The sequence below is a fragment of the Oncorhynchus kisutch genome, linkage group LG1 (assembly GCF_002021735.2).
Source record: "Oncorhynchus kisutch isolate 150728-3 linkage group LG1, Okis_V2, whole genome shotgun sequence".
In the NCBI taxonomy this organism is placed as follows: Eukaryota; Metazoa; Chordata; class Actinopteri; order Salmoniformes; family Salmonidae; genus Oncorhynchus; species Oncorhynchus kisutch.
Window position 1 is genome coordinate 51,898,759 of NC_034174.2, and position 19,572 is coordinate 51,918,330.

Consider the following 19,572-nt stretch of genomic DNA (forward strand, 5'->3'; position numbering starts at 1 on the left):
CAAAGTGACACAATACATTATTTACAATTAATTTCTATTATGTTTACATTTGAGTCATTTAGCAGACGCTCCTAACCAGAGTGACTTAATTAGTGGATTCATCTTCACATACAGTGCCTTTAGAAAGTATTCACACCCCTAGACTTTTTCCACATTTTGTTGTGTTACAGCCTGCATTTAGAATTGAGTAAATATATTTTTTCTCTCACCTAATTATACAAAATACCCCATAACGACAAAGTTAAAACATATTTTTTGAAATGTTTGCAAATGTATTGAAAATTAAATTCAATATTCAATTTACATACTGTAAGTATTCACACCCCTAAGTCGATACTTTGTTGACGCACATTTGATTGTGCACACAAAAGATTGAATACGGAAAACTGTCCCTAACCAATCTGGATTGTTATTTGAGGTTTAGGCTAAACCTGTTCACATTCTTTTGACCAACCCTTGTCCATCTGCTGGGGAATATGAGAAAAAGCATTTAGCATTTCAATAAACCGATGACCAACCCACAAACCACATGGAAGCTATCAAAAAACAAGGAAGATGAAGGCACTTAAAATGCATTTATTGTGGTGGCATGTTCAAATAAACAATATATAAAAACTGTATGTAAAAAAAGGAACAAGAAAACAATGGAGCATATCTACAATATTGTATGTGTACTGCAGAACTTTACTTTCAATCAAGTATATTTGATAATTGAACTCTATATTTTAAACAATTATAGATTGGGTTGCCAGACTGTGGTGTCATACATGACCGATGACATCACAATGGTCTTAAAGCCAATTAGAAAAATGATGTAATGTGGAAATGTATCAGTCTTAATTGGTTATCGACATGGCTTGTTTCTGCTGGTGCAAAAAGGTATGAAATCAGGTCATTTAATCAATTAACAACTACTTCAATTCTGGAGTAGTATTTTTCTCTTAGACCTAGTGGGAAGAATGAAGTAAAAGTAGATTCTGATTGACGAATACATAAAAAGTGTACATGAAATGTATATGAAGTTCAGCTTTTGCAAATGTCACTCAATGTAACTTGTCTATACTTTGTTATTTGAGGTTGAGGATAGATAGCTAAGTTCCTCTAATTTAGGCCTACCTGTTCCTATATGACCCCCCCACACACATATTTTTTTCTACATTGGCTAGGGATCGGGGGGAAATTATTTAGCACTAACACATATTCTTGTCAACAGAAAAAACGGCAGAAAGCCAATTCAATTGATGTGGAGCAGAAGACAAGAAATAAGAAGGAGAGTAGCACTTCATCCCCCTCTCCAATTCCAACTGACCGTTCTGAACGGAATTTGTCCGCCACCTCTGACCCCTCACCCTCTGACCAACTCTCCTCCCTCTATCCACCTCCCTCTCCTGTTAACTGTTCCTCTCAGCCTTGCTCTCCTGTTAAACAGCCCTCTCTCCCCAGGTCACCTGCCAAACACCCTTCCCCAGTGAAATCCTCTCCAGTGGTGTCCCGCCCTAGTTCTCCCTCTCCTACCAACACTCTGGACAGTCATGGAGACACCAGCCAAGAGGGCGCAACAGTCAGGTAATTCAAACAAAAATAAAATAAGTACAGTGCCATCCTAGAGTCCCCTTGAAGAGTTGGCTTTAGAGCTACAAGACCAGGGCCAGTGTTAATCAAGAGTATGAGAGCTAATCTAGGATCAGGTCCTCTCTGTCCATAATAATCTGATTTATTATGATCTAAAAGGAAATACTGATCCTAGATCAAACTCCTACTCTGCGACGCTTGATAACACAGTCCCAGAAAGTTATTTTCCTCAAACTGCAGTTTTAGGCTCTTCTAATCACATCTAGTGGATAAATAGAGTACTAACCTATTGCCCTGGTCTACTTAGTACACTGCATTTATATGGACATCAATACATGCATAACTACTCAGACTGTGTTTATAGTACAGTATAGTATTTAAGAGAGATACTGTGTAGAGTGATACTGTCTCTGCTTTGGAAGCTTTACACCTGTTTCTCTCCTTCCTTCAGACCTCTGTCTCTTCAGGACCACTCTAGCCCAAGGCCCCAGAGGTCAGGCTCAGGTGCCAGAAGCCAGACTCTTCCCAGGGCCAGCTCAGCCACCAGAAGGTCAGAGGAGACCCAGGGGGCCAGAGGAGAACGGGGGGCCCTGGTCAACATGGAACTTCTTGGGTAAACCAAAACACACCGCAAATGCAACCACAACACAATGCAGATGCATTGAAAATAAGCTCTTTATTGTTTAGAGATCAATGTCTGATATACTATGGGGATGGGGCTTACTATCAAGCATGTCCGTTTTATTAGATATTTATAAACCCATGAATTATGGTAATCTTGGTCTAAAGGACATCCACTTCTTATACTCATAGAGTGACTGAACTTATCCCTGACCAAGATGGCTGCCATTGTCAGCACTTTCTAGAGTTATGAAGGTTTATGACATAGGCCACTCAATGTTTCTAGGTTATTGTATCTCTATGTGTGTACTGATGGCTGGTTCTTCTTCACAGGTTGCCTAACATTGGCAACACTTGCTTCCTAAACTCCACCCTGCAGTGCCTCCTGGTCCTGCCTTCCTTCTCAAAGGAAATCCTACGCCAGGAACAACTCTGGAGCTCCTCCCCCTTCTCCAACCTGCTCAGGTAAGGGAAGGCACAAAAGTAGACACACCCCCACCCACCCATTATTTGTGTTCATAAATTCAAGGAGGGACACACTCTTCATGCCACTTCTATAGAAAGTGATTTTCGTAGCAGGTTAGGAAAGCATTTTTGCTAACCCTTTCCCTAACCGTAACCACTTCATATTCCGTGGCATTTATTTATTTATTTCCTTTTTTGTTTTGTTTTCGGGAATCTTCATAACTCAGAGGAACAACAATGACACAATGATTATGATGTAGATATTTGTAGGCCAATTTGGAAACTGTAGAATGACTATTACCCATACAGGTCATTGACTGAACATTCCACATTAGTAAGGGACATTTGGTAGCTTTTAAAATGCTCTGGAAATGAGAGCAGTATCCAAACCAAATATCTTAGGAGAATAAACAACACATTTTTGTTGTTTTGCTTCATTGTCAGTCCTCAAAGGTGAAATTATATTGAATCGAATTAATCATTTCTAATGATGGGGTGCCGCAAGATAAAAAATATTTGGATATACTCATCTGCCTCTTCAGCCGTAAGCCAGTAGGTTGACACCATCCAGTCAGCTGCTAATTTACTCTCTGTCTACAGGTGTCTGTCTGATGTGCACCGTTCGGGTCTACCTGACAGTGGCGCAAACCAGGCCTCAAAAGCAGACCTCATGTGGAAGGTCAAGTACTCCTTGTCGGGATATGATTTGAAGTATCTGGGGGACACGCAACAGGTAACTGAGGCACTACTCTCTTCTGAACATGCACTCTTTTTGCAAGGGTTCATTTTCTCTCAATAATTAGATTTTATCAAGGTATTTTTCTTTCTCATCAAAGGACGCACACGAGTTACTTGTGAATATGCTGTGCCAGCTGAAGGAGGAGGGCATGATACTGAAGACACTCGGGGTGAACTATACCTGCCCTGTTTCCCAGCTGGAGTTCCAGCTTGTCTCAGTGCGCACATGTACCAGGTAAGAGCTCCCATTGGTTGTAATGTATCTACTGGTAACATGATCATTCTACAAATGATATTACAAAACACATGGCATAACATTGTAGAGACCTGAAACAGAAACCCGATGCATTTTTCTTCTCTTTGTCCTGCTTCTGAAGCTGTGGGCGCGAGTCGTCCACCAGAGAGGACTACAATCACCTCTCATTGGACTTCAGCTCTGAGCGCACCTTGCTAAGCAGCCTAGCACTCACTTTCAAAGTCAGCACGTAGGGTTTAGCCCTGGGTGTAGAGACTAACACCCAGGGCAAGCTGCCCACTGCCTCAGAATACGGTATCTTATTATTGTAGTGGTATCACTCATTTTGTAATGCTTTTGTTTCTAACCCAGGGAGAAAAGGTTGAATTCACATGTGAGGGCTGCAAGGGCCTCCATGCCTCAAAGGTGGAGCAGTTCCACACACTACCTCTGTGAGTTGCCCCTTTATAACCTCTCATAGAACTGGCAGTATTTAATTAAATGAGTGGTCATTGTGTCCTGAGCATTTAGGAGTAATTACCTTCCTGAGCAGGTTGTAGGACTTAGGGATGAGCACCACCAAACAAATTTCACTCATCTGTTATTTGTTGACTGGTTTCATTGTCTGTCTGTTCTTCTCTGTCTCTGGGCAGTGTGCTGGTTCTGCATCTGAAGAGGTTTGGAGGACCTGGGGGGTTGGAGAAGCTGGAGGCTCCTCTTTTGTTTCCTTCGGAGCTGAGGCTCTCCACCTTCTGTGGGGACACGGTGCCACCCCTGCACAGTGCCAGCCCACAGGCCCTCACCAACCAGACCCCCAATATCCAGGTGTCCATCCCCCAGACCCTCGCCAGCCAAGTCTCCAACCCACCTGGAGAGGCCAAAGATGGCGCCCTCTGCTGTTCAGGTAGGTCATGGCATCACAACACTATTCTTGTTCCAACACCACACAATCCACCCACTCCCAAAACGGTCCTGCAGACAGAGAAGCTAGAAGCTGCAAATTAAAATGTTTCTCAGACATCGTTAGTGATGTACGGAAGCTGTTTTAGACCAGAGCAATTCAGACAAGCGACCACGTTTTCACAGATCTTTATATGTATATTTGACCCCTCAGATTCAAATGACCAGGAACCAGGGGAAGTGCTGTGGACAGCCTCAGTGGTGAGGAGAGCTAGAGAGTGAAACCAGTGAAATATAAGTTATGACAGCTCACTGAGATAGTTATGAGGAGTACATGATCTAGTAGACCTCCTGTAGTAGACGAGTAGTGTTGTGAACTGTAGACAGTGTGGTGGACTGTAGGGGAAATGAGAATCTAATGATCACATGTGTTTTCTTACTGAAGAAGCAGCCAGTGAAGTCAGTGAATGGCTACTACCAGCTGACTGGCGTAGTCTCTCATTTGGGAGGCTCCGCAAACTCCGGTAAGTAAATACCTTAAAACACACACATGCAGATGCACAGTACATATGGCATAGGCTGAATCCCAAATCACTCCCTTCTCCTCGACTTTCAATTTGCGCATTCACGCCTCTGCCATTTAACAAGTATCCCAAAGCTGAGTGAGTGAAAATGATCGAGGGTTGAAGGCCGGGGATAATAATAATTTGTAGACTGCAAATTGACCGTAAGAAGCCCAAACAGATATCATATTTGACTAATTTCAAACCTTGCTTACATTTGTGTACAATCACGTATGTCTCTTTATTGTGTGTGGGAGTAGTTTGGAACAGATTTCAAAAATGAAAATCACTTGGAACTGATTCGCTGGTGCTTTTGCAGTCTTAACAATGACAATTTTTTACTCAGAAAACATGGGGGGGCCAAATCACCCGTGGGCCAAATTCATCACACGCCAGTTGGGGAACCCTGGTGTAGGGGATAATTAGACCCTCCGATAGCCTCTTAGACCAAGCGAGCAAGGCTGCAGGCTTGCAGAGCAAAGTGCCATCCCGACAAGCACTGCTATATGTTCAGAGTTTGCGCAATTTAATTCAAAGGAATGGAGAGGCATGCCACGTGTATGTGTTTATCTCTGATTTCCAAACTTGACACCTGTAACAGATAAAATACCTTCCAAATGAACTGTTTCGTAACTGTTATAACACACTCCATTACCCACAAGAGCCTGACCCTTGACCTCGAGTCTGTCTTCTTTGTTCCACAGGGCACTACATTAGTGACATCTTGAATGCCAGTGGAAACTGGTTCTGCTGTAACGACAGCCAAGTGTCAATGTCCAATGAAGCCACTGTGCTGAGGACCAGAGCCCGGAGTGCTTACCTGCTCTTCTATATGTTCAGGTACTGCTTACTCTTTTCATCTATATTCTTTTGCTATATATGTGTACTTTATGTACAGTAAGTGGTTCCTTTCACCCTTCAGGGCAGGAGAGCATTAGGCCCCAGCACACATGGCTTAACAGGGCCACCAGCACCAGCCTCAACAGAGGCAGCACCTGGACCAGCCTCCACACACCAAGCTCAGCCTCAAAAGGCTCAGCCCAGTCTCAACAAGGGTTGTACCAGACCTAGACTAAATACCCTCAGCCCAGCTTCAACAGGGGTAGTCCCAGGCCCAGCCTCAACATCCTTAGACCTTCCTCAACAGGGGCAGCACCAGGCCCAGCTTCAACACTCCCTGCCCAGCCTCAACAAGGGGGGTGGGGGTGTCTTAAAAAGAGGTTTTGTTCCTACAGTACTTCTCATGGAACTGGCACAATGAAAAGAGACCTGGTGTTTCGGAAAGAAGACTGAAACCTCCTGCTCCGACTGAGGAGGATGAAGAACAAGGTGCGCTGCCTATGGGACTGTGCCACCTCTGATCAGGTCCAGACACATGATTACTGTGCAGCCCCTGAACCCGCAGCCCTGGACACGGCCCTAATGGCAAATCATGAGCACGTAAGAGAAATTGAGGAGCTTCGAGCCAAGCTGCAGTAACTGACCGCCCAACACGGCTTTGGTGCGATTTTCTGGTTCTCATGAGGATATGCGTTTTTACACAAGGTACAGTAACGATTTATTGTTATCCAGCATTACTATTGTTTTATTTACTATGAATTACTATTATTATTATCCCAACGTCCATCTTACTTTTAAGAACGTGTTCATTGTTATTTAAAACTAGTAGGCACATTGAATGCACAGTTGAAGTCGGAAGTTTACATACACCTTAGCCAAATACATTTAAACTCAGTTTTTCACAATTCCTGACATTTAATCCTAGTAAAAATTCCCAGTCTTAGGTCAGTTAGGATCATCATTTATTTTAAGAATGTCAAATGTCAGAATAATAGGAGAGAGAATTATTTATTTAAGCTTTTATTTCTTTCATCACATTTTCAGTGGGTCAGAAGTTTACATACACTCAATTAGTATTTGGTTGCATTGCCTTTAAATGGTTTAACTTGGGTCAAACGTTTCGGGTAGCCTTCCACAAAATGTTGGGTGAAATTTGGCCCGTTTCTGCTGACAGAGCTGGTGTAACTGAGTCAGTTTTGTTGGCCTCCTAGCTTGCACACACTTTTTCTGTTCTGCCCACAAATGTTCTATAGGATTAAGGTCAGGGCTTTGTGATTGCCACTCCAATACCTTGACGTTGTTGTCGTTAAGCCATTTTGCCACAACTTTGGCAGTGTGCTTGGGGTCATCAAGACCCATTTGCAACGAAGCTTTAACTTCTTGACTGATGTCTTGAGATGTTGCTTCAATATATCCACATAATTTTCCTTTCCTCACGATGCCATCTATTTTGTGAAGTGCACCAGTCCCTCCTGCATCAAAGCACTCACACAACATGATGCTGCCACCCCCGTGCTTCACGGTTGGGATGGTGTTCTTTGGCTTGCAAGCCTCCCTCTTTTTCCTCCAAACATAACGATGGTCATTATGGCCAAACAGTTCTATTTTTGATTCATCAGACTAGAGGACATTTCTCCAAAAAGTACGATCTTTGTCCCCATGTGCGTTGCAAACTGTAGTCTGGCTTTTTTATGGCGGTTTTGGAGCAGTGGCATCTTCCTTGCTGAGCGGCCTTTCAGGTTATGTCGATATAGGACTCGGTTTACTGTGTGTATAGATACTTTTGTAACTGTTTCCTCCAGCATCTTCACAAGGTCCTTTAATGTTGTTCTGGGATTGATTTACACTTTTCACACCAAAGTACGTTCACAGAACGCGTTTCCTTCCTGAGCGGTATGACGGCTGCGTGGTCCCATGGTGTTTATATTTGCGTACTATTGTTTGTACAGATGAACGTGGTACCTCCAGGCATTTGGAAATTGCTCCCAAGGATGAACCAGACTTATGGAGGTCTAATTTTTCTTCTGAGATCTTGGCTGATTTCTTTAGATTTTCCCATGAAGTCAAGCAAAGAGGCACTGAGTTTGAAGGTAGGCCTTGAAATATTTCCACAGATACACCTCCAATTGACTCAAATGATGTCAATTAGCCTATCAGAAGCTTCTAAAGCCATGGAATAATTTTTTGGATTTTATCAAGCTGTTTAAAGGCACAGTCAACTAAGTGTATGTAAACTTCTGACCCATTGTGATACAGTGAGTTATAAGTGAAATAATCTGTCTGTAAACAATTGTTGGAAAAATGTATTGTGTCATGCACAAAGTAGATGTCCTAACCGACTTGCCAAAACTATAGTTTGTTAACATGACATTTGTGGAGTGGTTGAAAAACGAGTTTCAATGACTCCAACCTAAGTGTATGTAAACTTCCGACTTCAACTGTATATTGTGTTTACATTATATTTCAGTTAACCCCCAAAAATGCTCCCAGGTCGATAGATTTGCAATCTACACCCACCTGATGGCCTTCTGGCACTTGACTGAGCGGGCAGCAGAGACCAAGTTTATAAGTCACAAGCACCAATCCATCTGAAACAAGTGTTACTCGAAGAAAACCGGTAAGGGACAACTTCATTAAATACTTAGAATATTATTTGATCTTACTGTAATTTCAAAACATGATTTACTTTTTGTTATGGACCGAATATAAGGACTATATTGTACTAAAACATTTTTCTTTACGTTCAGACACTGCCATCAATCGACGAGTTCTTCTTGTTAATGACTCATCTGTCGCTGGGTCTGAAGCAGAAGGATTTGGCCCATTGGTTCAGCATCCACCAATCGACAGTGAGACGGATTATCATCTCTTGGGCCAACTTCCTCTACTGTCTGCTTGGATCAGCACGGATATGGATCCCCAGGGAAACCATCAAAGCCCACCTGCCACCCGAGTTCAAGGACTATCCAGACACCCAGATAGTGATCGACTGCACTGAACTCCGCTGCCAGACACCATCTTCACTCCTACTGCAGAGTGAGGTGTTTTCTTCCTACAAGTCACACTGTACCTTTAAGGGCATGTTGGGAATGTCACCACATGGAGCTGTCACTTTTATGTCATCGTTGTGTGCTGGATCTGTGAGTGACAAGGAGATCTCCAAGCAGTCTGGAATTATTTCCTTACTCTCCCCTGACATGGCCATTATGGTGGATAAGGGCTTTCTCGTAGATGACATTGTTCCGTGCAAGGTCTACCGGCCAGCATTTCTGTCAAGACGCACACAGATGCCAGCGCATGAGGTTAGGGAGACCCAATCCATTGCCAGGCTGAGAGTACATGTTGAAAGAATGATCTGCAGAGTAAAGGAGCACAAGCTGTTTGACACAGTCATCCCCCTGACCATCTCAGGCAGCATCAACCAATTGTTTGCCTGTTGGTCAACTATCAAAACAGACCTTTGGTCAGAGCATGGGCCAAGCCAGTGTAAATGTACATGTGTTTATTTGGTAGTAGCAAAATAATAATTTGTTTATCTACGACATGTATCAATCATTTGTGTTGTAGTGAATATCAGTTTGTGTGGAGCTTGTATTGGCTTTAATTAGGCAATGAGTTTAGGGGTGGGGGAAAGAAATCAAGTAAACACAGAATAGCCAGAATGCAAGACTGTATACAATGTTAGAGATGTGTAATTGATTTACTGAACTGTTGAACATTTACTGAAATACATTATTTTAAACAAATATATTATACTGCAGTTTTCTTCACAAGAACATCAATACTTATTTTTCATGAAACCACTAAACTCGGCACCCATGCAGGGGATCCATTCAGGTGCGAGACACACTTCTGCAAGTAGTGGTAAAAATAAAAGTGTTCAACCTTCTCTCTTATATTTTTTGAAACCTGTAGATCTTTATATATCCTTTCAACTAGGATGTCCTCCTGTGCACAGATGACAAAGTCACACCAGCTACAACCTGTGAGAAGAATTTGACCTTGCACCTGCCAGTAGTAAGCATGAAATCTCTTCAACTTCAGCTCTCCATTCTGTATCCTCAGGTAAAGGCAGTCAACATAACTTTGTACATTTGGGCATTTGACCTCTAAGAGTGCAAAGTGTGGTCTCACACTGGGATCAAATATGATGCCATCTGGAGAGGATCCTAACCACGGAGCATCTGGGTGCACTACGAAGCCACATGGAAAGAAGTTAACATTCTTCAGTGTGCAGTACTCCTGTACAGCCACTGGCTCCATGGCTAGCCCCCTCTTCATCTCCACGGTCTGCACACCAGATCCCTTGAACATCCGCTCAGCTAGGCGGTCCGCTGAGGTCTCTCCCCGGACATGGCAAACCTCTCGGAAACGAGACGATGTTATTCTCATTTTCCTGAGCTGATGCCATTCCGGGCTGCTGCTCTGCTCCCTTGTAAACAACCTCAACTTTGTGTGACATCTCGTAGGTTGTCTCTAATGCCTTGACCTGGAACTGCCCCTGGTGGCTAAGGACGTAAGCACACTGGGAAGACTGAAGCCTGTTGCCATCTAACGGAAGTATTAGTGGAGAAGGGGCATCGGCAATTTTCACAATTTCACGGGTCTTTGGCTGTGGAAGTTGATAGGACAGCACATTGCCAGCTTGCACTGGCCCAAAGGCGGACTCAACCAGGGGCACATCAGCTGACATTTCCATTGTTGTCACAAGAGGGGCAGTAAGTGGAGAAAATTGGCATACGTTTCTGAGATGCGGAGAAGATCCATGTCAGGCATATGTCCATTGAGTCCATACCTCTGTGAGTTGCCCCTTTATAACCTCTCATAGAACTGGCAGTATTTAATTAAATGAGTGGTCATTGTGTCCTGAGCATTTAGGAGTAATTACCTTCCTGAGCAGGTTGTAGGACTTAGGGATGAGCACCACCAAACAAATTTCACTCATCTGTTATTTGTTGACTGGTTTCATTGTCTGTCTGTTCTTCTCTGTCTCTGGGCAGTGTGCTGGTTCTGCATCTGAAGAGGTTTGGAGGACCTGGGGGGTTGGAGAAGCTGGAGGCTCCTCTTTTGTTTCCTTCGGAGCTGAGGCTCTCCACCTTCTGTGGGGACACGGTGCCACCCCTGCACAGTGCCAGCCCACAGGCCCTCACCAACCAGACCCCCAATATCCAGGTGTCCATCCCCCAGACCCTCGCCAGCCAAGTCTCCAACCCACCTGGAGAGGCCAAAGATGGCGCCCTCTGCTGTTCAGGTAGGTCATGGCATCACAACACTATTCTTGTTCCAACACCACACAATCCACCCACTCCCAAAACGGTCCTGCAGACAGAGAAGCTAGAAGCTGCAAATTAAAATGTTTCTCAGACATCGTTAGTGATGTACGGAAGCTGTTTTAGACCAGAGCAATTCAGACAAGCGACCACGTTTTCACAGATCTTTATATGTATATTTGACCCCTCAGATTCAAATGACCAGGAACCAGGGGAAGTGCTGTGGACAGCCTCAGTGGTGAGGAGAGCTAGAGAGTGAAACCAGTGAAATATAAGTTATGACAGCTCACTGAGATAGTTATGAGGAGTACATGATCTAGTAGACCTCCTGTAGTAGACGAGTAGTGTTGTGAACTGTAGACAGTGTGGTGGACTGTAGGGGAAATGAGAATCTAATGATCACATGTGTTTTCTTACTGAAGAAGCAGCCAGTGAAGTCAGTGAATGGCTACTACCAGCTGACTGGCGTAGTCTCTCATTTGGGAGGCTCCGCAAACTCCGGTAAGTAAATACCTTAAAACACACACATGCAGATGCACAGTACATATGGCATAGGCTGAATCCCAAATCACTCCCTTCTCCTCGACTTTCAATTTGCGCATTCACGCCTCTGCCATTTAACAAGTATCCCAAAGCTGAGTGAGTGAAAATGATCGAGGGTTGAAGGCCGGGGATAATAATAATTTGTAGACTGCAAATTGACCGTAAGAAGCCCAAACAGATATCATATTTGACTAATTTCAAACCTTGCTTACATTTGTGTACAATCACGTATGTCTCTTTATTGTGTGTGGGAGTAGTTTGGAACAGATTTCAAAAATGAAAATCACTTGGAACTGATTCGCTGGTGCTTTTGCAGTCTTAACAATGACAATTTTTTACTCAGAAAACATGGGGGGGCCAAATCACCCGTGGGCCAAATTCATCACACGCCAGTTGGGGAACCCTGGTGTAGGGGATAATTAGACCCTCCGATAGCCTCTTAGACCAAGCGAGCAAGGCTGCAGGCTTGCAGAGCAAAGTGCCATCCCGACAAGCACTGCTATATGTTCAGAGTTTGCGCAATTTAATTCAAAGGAATGGAGAGGCATGCCACGTGTATGTGTTTATCTCTGATTTCCAAACTTGACACCTGTAACAGATAAAATACCTTCCAAATGAACTGTTTCGTAACTGTTATAACACACTCCATTACCCACAAGAGCCTGACCCTTGACCTCGAGTCTGTCTTCTTTGTTCCACAGGGCACTACATTAGTGACATCTTGAATGCCAGTGGAAACTGGTTCTGCTGTAACGACAGCCAAGTGTCAATGTCCAATGAAGCCACTGTGCTGAGGACCAGAGCCCGGAGTGCTTACCTGCTCTTCTATATGTTCAGGTACTGCTTACTCTTTTCATCTATATTCTTTTGCTATATATGTGTACTTTATGTACAGTAAGTGGTTCCTTTCACCCTTCAGGGCAGGAGAGCATTAGGCCCCAGCACACATGGCTTAACAGGGCCACCAGCACCAGCCTCAACAGAGGCAGCACCTGGACCAGCCTCCACACACCAAGCTCAGCCTCAAAAGGCTCAGCCCAGTCTCAACAAGGGTTGTACCAGACCTAGACTAAATACCCTCAGCCCAGCTTCAACAGGGGTAGTCCCAGGCCCAGCCTCAACATCCTTAGACCTTCCTCAACAGGGGCAGCACCAGGCCCAGCTTCAACACTCCCTGCCCAGCCTCAACAAGGGGGGTGGGGGTGTCTTAAAAAGAGGTTTTGTTCCTACAGTACTTCTCATGGAACTGGCACAATGAAAAGAGACCTGGTGTTTCGGAAAGAAGACTGAAACCTCCTGCTCCGACTGAGGAGGATGAAGAACAAGGTGCGCTGCCTATGGGACTGTGCCACCTCTGATCAGGTCCAGACACATGATTACTGTGCAGCCCCTGAACCCGCAGCCCTGGACACGGCCCTAATGGCAAATCATGAGCACGTAAGAGAAATTGAGGAGCTTCGAGCCAAGCTGCAGTAACTGACCGCCCAACACGGCTTTGGTGCGATTTTCTGGTTCTCATGAGGATATGCGTTTTTACACAAGGTACAGTAACGATTTATTGTTATCCAGCATTACTATTGTTTTATTTACTATGAATTACTATTATTATTATCCCAACGTCCATCTTACTTTTAAGAACGTGTTCATTGTTATTTAAAACTAGTAGGCACATTGAATGCACAGTTGAAGTCGGAAGTTTACATACACCTTAGCCAAATACATTTAAACTCAGTTTTTCACAATTCCTGACATTTAATCCTAGTAAAAATTCCCAGTCTTAGGTCAGTTAGGATCATCATTTATTTTAAGAATGTCAAATGTCAGAATAATAGGAGAGAGAATTATTTATTTAAGCTTTTATTTCTTTCATCACATTTTCAGTGGGTCAGAAGTTTACATACACTCAATTAGTATTTGGTTGCATTGCCTTTAAATGGTTTAACTTGGGTCAAACGTTTCGGGTAGCCTTCCACAAAATGTTGGGTGAAATTTGGCCCGTTTCTGCTGACAGAGCTGGTGTAACTGAGTCAGTTTTGTTGGCCTCCTAGCTTGCACACACTTTTTCTGTTCTGCCCACAAATGTTCTATAGGATTAAGGTCAGGGCTTTGTGATTGCCACTCCAATACCTTGACGTTGTTGTCGTTAAGCCATTTTGCCACAACTTTGGCAGTGTGCTTGGGGTCATCAAGACCCATTTGCAACGAAGCTTTAACTTCTTGACTGATGTCTTGAGATGTTGCTTCAATATATCCACATAATTTTCCTTTCCTCACGATGCCATCTATTTTGTGAAGTGCACCAGTCCCTCCTGCATCAAAGCACTCACACAACATGATGCTGCCACCCCCGTGCTTCACGGTTGGGATGGTGTTCTTTGGCTTGCAAGCCTCCCTCTTTTTCCTCCAAACATAACGATGGTCATTATGGCCAAACAGTTCTATTTTTGATTCATCAGACTAGAGGACATTTCTCCAAAAAGTACGATCTTTGTCCCCATGTGCGTTGCAAACTGTAGTCTGGCTTTTTTATGGCGGTTTTGGAGCAGTGGCATCTTCCTTGCTGAGCGGCCTTTCAGGTTATGTCGATATAGGACTCGGTTTACTGTGTGTATAGATACTTTTGTAACTGTTTCCTCCAGCATCTTCACAAGGTCCTTTAATGTTGTTCTGGGATTGATTTACACTTTTCACACCAAAGTACGTTCACAGAACGCGTTTCCTTCCTGAGCGGTATGACGGCTGCGTGGTCCCATGGTGTTTATATTTGCGTACTATTGTTTGTACAGATGAACGTGGTACCTCCAGGCATTTGGAAATTGCTCCCAAGGATGAACCAGACTTATGGAGGTCTAATTTTTCTTCTGAGATCTTGGCTGATTTCTTTAGATTTTCCCATGAAGTCAAGCAAAGAGGCACTGAGTTTGAAGGTAGGCCTTGAAATATTTCCACAGATACACCTCCAATTGACTCAAATGATGTCAATTAGCCTATCAGAAGCTTCTAAAGCCATGGAATAATTTTTTGGATTTTATCAAGCTGTTTAAAGGCACAGTCAACTAAGTGTATGTAAACTTCTGACCCATTGTGATACAGTGAGTTATAAGTGAAATAATCTGTCTGTAAACAATTGTTGGAAAAATGTATTGTGTCATGCACAAAGTAGATGTCCTAACCGACTTGCCAAAACTATAGTTTGTTAACATGACATTTGTGGAGTGGTTGAAAAACGAGTTTCAATGACTCCAACCTAAGTGTATGTAAACTTCCGACTTCAACTGTATATTGTGTTTACATTATATTTCAGTTAACCCCCAAAAATGCTCCCAGGTCGATAGATTTGCAATCTACACCCACCTGATGGCCTTCTGGCACTTGACTGAGCGGGCAGCAGAGACCAAGTTTATAAGTCACAAGCACCAATCCATCTGAAACAAGTGTTACTCGAAGAAAACCGGTAAGGGACAACTTCATTAAATACTTAGAATATTATTTGATCTTACTGTAATTTCAAAACATGATTTACTTTTTGTTATGGACCGAATATAAGGACTATATTGTACTAAAACATTTTTCTTTACGTTCAGACACTGCCATCAATCGACGAGTTCTTCTTGTTAATGACTCATCTGTCGCTGGGTCTGAAGCAGAAGGATTTGGCCCATTGGTTCAGCATCCACCAATCGACAGTGAGACGGATTATCATCTCTTGGGCCAACTTCCTCTACTGTCTGCTTGGATCAGCACGGATATGGATCCCCAGGGAAACCATCAAAGCCCACCTGCCACCCGAGTTCAAGGACTATCCAGACACCCAGATAGTGATCGACTGCACTGAACTCCGCTGCCAGACACCATCTTCACTCCTACTGCAGAGTGAGGTGTTTTCTTCCTACAAGTCACACTGTACCTTTAAGGGCATGTTGGGAATGTCACCACATGGAGCTGTCACTTTTATGTCATCGTTGTGTGCTGGATCTGTGAGTGACAAGGAGATCTCCAAGCAGTCTGGAATTATTTCCTTACTCTCCCCTGACATGGCCATTATGGTGGATAAGGGCTTTCTCGTAGATGACATTGTTCCGTGCAAGGTCTACCGGCCAGCATTTCTGTCAAGACGCACACAGATGCCAGCGCATGAGGTTAGGGAGACCCAATCCATTGCCAGGCTGAGAGTACATGTTGAAAGAATGATCTGCAGAGTAAAGGAGCACAAGCTGTTTGACACAGTCATCCCCCTGACCATCTCAGGCAGCATCAACCAATTGTTTGCCTGTTGGTCAACTATCAAAACAGACCTTTGGTCAGAGCATGGGCCAAGCCAGTGTAAATGTACATGTGTTTATTTGGTAGTAGCAAAATAATAATTTGTTTATCTACGACATGTATCAATCATTTGTGTTGTAGTGAATATCAGTTTGTGTGGAGCTTGTATTGGCTTTAATTAGGCAATGAGTTTAGGGGTGGGGGAAAGAAATCAAGTAAACACAGAATAGCCAGAATGCAAGACTGTATACAATGTTAGAGATGTGTAATTGATTTACTGAACTGTTGAACATTTACTGAAATACATTATTTTAAACAAATATATTATACTGCAGTTTTCTTCACAAGAACATCAATACTTATTTTTCATGAAACCACTAAACTCGGCACCCATGCAGGGGATCCATTCAGGTGCGAGACACACTTCTGCAAGTAGTGGTAAAAATAAAAGTGTTCAACCTTCTCTCTTATATTTTTTGAAACCTGTAGATCTTTATATATCCTTTCAACTAGGATGTCCTCCTGTGCACAGATGACAAAGTCACACCAGCTACAACCTGTGAGAAGAATTTGACCTTGCACCTGCCAGTAGTAAGCATGAAATCTCTTCAACTTCAGCTCTCCATTCTGTATCCTCAGGTAAAGGCAGTCAACATAACTTTGTACATTTGGGCATTTGACCTCTAAGAGTGCAAAGTGTGGTCTCACACTGGGATCAAATATGATGCCATCTGGAGAGGATCCTAACCACGGAGCATCTGGGTGCACTACGAAGCCACATGGAAAGAAGTTAACATTCTTCAGTGTGCAGTACTCCTGTACAGCCACTGGCTCCATGGCTAGCCCCCTCTTCATCTCCACGGTCTGCACACCAGATCCCTTGAACATCCGCTCAGCTAGGCGGTCCGCTGAGGTCTCTCCCCGGACATGGCAAACCTCTCGGAAACGAGACGATGTTATTCTCATTTTCCTGAGCTGATGCCATTCCGGGCTGCTGCTCTGCTCCCTTGTAAACAACCTCAACTTTGTGTGACATCTCGTAGGTTGTCTCTAATGCCTTGACCTGGAACTGCCCCTGGTGGCTAAGGACGTAAGCACACTGGGAAGACTGAAGCCTGTTGCCATCTAACGGAAGTATTAGTGGAGAAGGGGCATCGGCAATTTTCACAATTTCACGGGTCTTTGGCTGTGGAAGTTGATAGGACAGCACATTGCCAGCTTGCACTGGCCCAAAGGCGGACTCAACCAGGGGCACATCAGCTGACATTTCCATTGTTGTCACAAGAGGGGCAGTAAGTGGAGAAAATTGGCATACGTTTCTGAGATGCGGAGAAGATCCATGTCAGGCATATGTCCATTGAGTGCTTTGTAGAGCCAACTTCTGCAAAATATTTAAAAACCTTAACATCAGGTTGGAGAGATTACTATGACACAGACTCATAGCAGACACAGACTTTTCCAGAAACAGCACAAGCCCAAAAGTTGAAATAAAATGGATTAAAATATACAGATTTATAGATTTAAAAAAATCACAAGAAAATGTTTTCGAAATGTTTCCATTCTAGGAACCTCTGACAAACCTTATTCCATCAGCACACCAGTTAGTAGGTTTACGGAACTCTATCCCATCAACCGGACCTGGCTTCACACAATAATTAACAAGGATTTACTGTTACATAGGCTGAATACTTTTCAGGTGCATTTTTTATGGATATTGATAGACTCACAAGTGTTCTTGGTGTCTGTGCAGCTGTGAACTGGTGGTGCAGCAGGAATGTTTAGTTGAGAGTAGTGCGCTGTCTGGTAAAGAAGGGCCACCAGATGATTGCACACAGCACTTCCTGCAACACAGGAGCAGTGGCGTTGGACCACGATCCCTGGTACGGAGTGCTTTAACACCATCTGTGAAGATAAGTGTGATGAAAGACTGAAGTGAGAAACAAGAATGATGCGGCCCATAAATAACAATAAACAGAAGTGTCTGGTCTTCTTAACTAGGGGCTCATTTAACTATACAGGAATACATTGTGTCTCAGTAACACAATTACCAAACACTGCATCAACAGATCTTTACCAAATAACCTGTGGGCAATTCTAAATTGGGATTGGGACCCATCATTAATATCTATCTATTGATAAGATTAAACGTTGACACTGTCTCCAACACATTTTGACCATGATGACAGTGTCCCACAGGAGATGTTTAACAAAGGTCCCTAGTAGCCATCTATAACCTTTCCCTACTCTCATGCTGTGCGGCTTTTCACTCTTCCCCATGGACCTGTGACGGGCAGCCCTCACGGTAATCTCCCGTCAATGTATCTTCGTTAGATAATGTTTAGAAGACATGAATAACAATTATTTTTAGCTAGCAAATATGGCTAGCAAGCATAACTTAACCAAGCTAACGAAAATACACACGTTCTCAGGTAGATTCTGTCAACGTTGTATCATTTTACGAAGTAACTATCTAGCTAGCTACAGTTAATAGTTAAATTAGCTAGCTAATATGGTTGTCGCTAGCTAACGTTATATCTGTCACTGACATGGTAAAGTTATTCACCTACATACTTAAGTAGCTTCCTATATACATCTTGAACCCCTTTTAATTATTGCTAGCTGGAGTCAAGGAGGCTGATTTAACAATTCGATGTACATGATGAATATTAATTTAAGGCAAGTCCTGAAGACAACTAGTAAAAAACTGCGACACAGTGGTAGTAATGTTATATCGTCGATAACAACTAGACTGACACCGGTATGAAGTGTGTTTAGAACGTCCGATATAAGGGCATAAGGGCTATTTTCTAGTTGCAGAAAGAGAGCAGTAGGGTGCAAAGGCAGTTCGCCAGTTACAGCAGCGCGTCCGCTGAACGATAACGAAGAGGTAGGTGAGATCACGGAGACCGGGGTGATAAGGTGAAGAAGCGTACCTCATGAGCTGTAACCGAAAAACAACTGGCATTTGGAAAGTTTGAGGTGAGGGAGAAAGTGTGGTGAAACAAGTATTGTTAGTATTGTATATTGCTATATGGTACTGTAGCTGGATCGAATACTCCGTTAGTTAGCCGGAGAAATGTTGAGCAACATTAGCAAACTTAGCTGATCCAATAATTGAGTTTATTGTTTGAAACTTAGCTGGCTAATAAAGCCAGACAGCTAGCTAACGTTACAACATCAAATGAGCTAACGTTAGTTCCCTAACCAATTCGCTATAGTATTAATTGGTAACGTTATACGACTCCTTGCCGTTCCTCAAGTTATAACACGTTAGTTGCTTACTGGAACCTGACAATCTGTGTGAAATGTTAACTAGCTAACGAACTAACTACTGTCTGTGAACTAATGTTTTCCCTCGACAGTATATGGTTAATTTTCAGAATGAGAGAATTAGGTGAAAATGAGGCGTTGCTTGTTAAACAAGTGGATTCAGGGATCAAGTGTAGCTGGAGGTGGGCCTGGTTTATGCTGGATGCCAATATAGGTGAAAGAAACGCCATACACTTTCACTCTCAGTGGATAAAAAGAGGTATGCCAGGTGTACTCTCTGCCTGAAAGAGAT

At 43.3% G+C, this 19,572-nt stretch overlaps 1 protein-coding gene across 9 annotated transcripts in view; it reads left to right on the forward strand.

Annotated features, from left to right (window-relative positions):
• LOC109876200 (ubiquitin carboxyl-terminal hydrolase 37) overlaps window positions 1–16,330 on the forward strand; it is a 40,039-nt gene extending 23,709 nt beyond the window's left edge. Inside the window, exons 3-22 of one of the 9 annotated variants that reach the window (XM_031826757.1) lie at window positions 1,444–1,566; window positions 2,024–2,185; window positions 2,527–2,658; window positions 3,259–3,391; window positions 3,495–3,631; window positions 3,774–3,873; window positions 4,004–4,083; window positions 4,285–4,535; window positions 4,746–4,792; window positions 4,977–5,055; window positions 5,799–5,934; window positions 6,017–6,639; window positions 7,884–8,024; window positions 8,402–8,551; window positions 8,682–11,185; window positions 11,627–11,705; window positions 12,449–12,584; window positions 12,667–13,289; window positions 15,052–15,201; window positions 15,332–16,330. In XM_031826757.1, the coding sequence (XP_031682617.1) occupies window positions 1,444–1,566; window positions 2,024–2,185; window positions 2,527–2,658; window positions 3,259–3,391; window positions 3,495–3,631; window positions 3,774–3,873; window positions 4,004–4,083; window positions 4,285–4,535; window positions 4,746–4,792; window positions 4,977–5,055; window positions 5,799–5,934; window positions 6,017–6,032 (1,396 nt within the window). In that variant the 3' untranslated portion in view covers window positions 6,033–6,639; window positions 7,884–8,024; window positions 8,402–8,551; ... (4 more) ...; window positions 15,052–15,201; window positions 15,332–16,330. Of the gene's footprint in view, window positions 1–1,213; window positions 1,567–2,023; window positions 2,186–2,526; window positions 2,659–3,258; window positions 3,392–3,494; window positions 3,632–3,773; window positions 4,084–4,284; window positions 4,536–4,745; window positions 4,793–4,976; window positions 5,056–5,798; window positions 5,935–6,016; window positions 6,640–7,883; window positions 8,025–8,401; window positions 8,552–8,681; window positions 11,186–11,626; window positions 11,706–12,448; window positions 12,585–12,666; window positions 13,290–15,051; window positions 15,202–15,331 lie in introns of those variants that run through there. The other 8 variants (XM_031826745.1, XM_031826753.1, XM_031826748.1 and 5 more) reach the window with 8 other exon arrangements.
• The last annotated feature ends 3,242 nt before the right edge of the window (window positions 16,331–19,572 follow it).